The 1,344-nt window shown below is 46.0% G+C and overlaps 1 protein-coding gene across 2 annotated transcripts in view; it reads left to right on the top strand.

The window, feature by feature from the left end:
* The window catches only part of eci1 (enoyl-CoA delta isomerase 1), a 21,546-nt gene that overhangs the window by 5,778 nt on the left and 14,424 nt on the right, over positions 1 to 1,344 (top strand). For both annotated transcript variants that reach the window (XR_004335202.1, XM_032536907.1), the window contains one exon: positions 1,061 to 1,188. Coding sequence is in view for 1 of the 2 variants with exons in the window: in XM_032536907.1 (XP_032392798.1) it covers positions 1,061 to 1,188 (128 nt within the window). In the remaining variant the exon portion in view is untranslated. The remainder of the gene's footprint in view (positions 1 to 1,060; positions 1,189 to 1,344) is intronic.

The raw sequence follows: 1,344 nt of genomic DNA, 5'->3' as shown, positions 1-1,344 counted from the left end.
AGTTCGGTCTGGACTTGATCCGTTGTTTGGTTGAAACACGCCCCATAATCCCAGCCCAGTAGAGCAGTATCCGACTCATATTCTGGCTAGAATCTGAGTATGACCACGTCAGGCTAATCATTTCTACTATTTCATAGCATTTATTTTTATTTTGGAATCTGTAGGGAATTTATGTCAGAATCAGAATCAGAATCAGAAATACTTTATTGATCCCCGAAGGGAAACTCTGTATCACAGTAGCACCAGTAGTAAGAAGACAGAGACGGAGCACTGCAACAGGCAGCTCGCACTTTTCAGCGCATGCGCACACTTCACTTCAGATGCATCAGAAACAGAATCAATCAGCATTGTAGCAATATAAATACAATACTACAACATATCATATGCAAGACAACACACAGTTCATGTGGACACTGAAGGATTTTTGAGGTGGCATATAAGGGTGCGAGAAACCAGAAACGAGGCAGACATATGGATGGGTGGGCGGGATGGGGGGAGGGGTGTATGGGTGTGTGTGAGATAGTGAGTTGTGTGTGCAATGTCCGTCAAACGTCTGTGTTGTTAAAAGCTCAGTTCATCGGCGACCTTGAAGAGTAACCGAGCACAGGACGAAATAGAAGGCCAGCTGCTGGTTGTTTTCCTGCTCGGGTGAAGGGTGGCGGGGATGGTGGGTGTGGGTAGTTGATCAGTTGCAGTCCAATTTAGGGTGACTCGGTAGAATTATCCAAATCAATGTCCGTCAATCATTTGTCACCGACCTCAGCGTCATGCGAGCATCCATATCACGTAGTGATTTTTGCAGTCCATCTACCTTCTCTGCCAGTCCGGTGGTCACACGAAGCAACTCCACCGACTGGGCCCTGGTGGTTTCAATCCCCTTCTGCGCTTCCACGGTCCGGTCTGAGATGTTACGAGACAGTTCACTGGACTGGTTAGCCCTTAGATGTAAAACCTTCATCCCCTCAACCACTCCGTGTAGGCACTCTTTAAGTTCCCCAGACAGCTTGTGTGAAATGTGAAAGTATTGAGGGAAAAGATCAGCATCTCTGTCTCTCTGCAGGTGTGGCTGTGATGCGCATGCAGAGTCCGCCGGTCAACAGCCTCAGTTTAGATTTCCTCACCGAGTTCTGCATCGGAGTGGAGAAGCTGGAGATGGATAAGGGCTGCAGAGGCCTCATCATCACCTCGGTACAGTAAAGCCTCAATGGTTAAAGCAGCAGAGTCTTTGTGCAAGAGATTAAAAAAGTGGGACTTTTAGCTTTATGTATTACAAGGAAGTTAAAATGCATTATAATAATGTTTGTAATAGAAAAAAAATCTTTATTTTCACAGTTGGAGAGTGTT

Source organism: Etheostoma spectabile, chromosome 15 (genome assembly GCF_008692095.1).
Source record: "Etheostoma spectabile isolate EspeVRDwgs_2016 chromosome 15, UIUC_Espe_1.0, whole genome shotgun sequence".
Taxonomy (NCBI): domain Eukaryota; kingdom Metazoa; phylum Chordata; class Actinopteri; order Perciformes; family Percidae; genus Etheostoma; species Etheostoma spectabile.
This window is presented reverse-complemented; position numbering and strand designations above follow the sequence as displayed.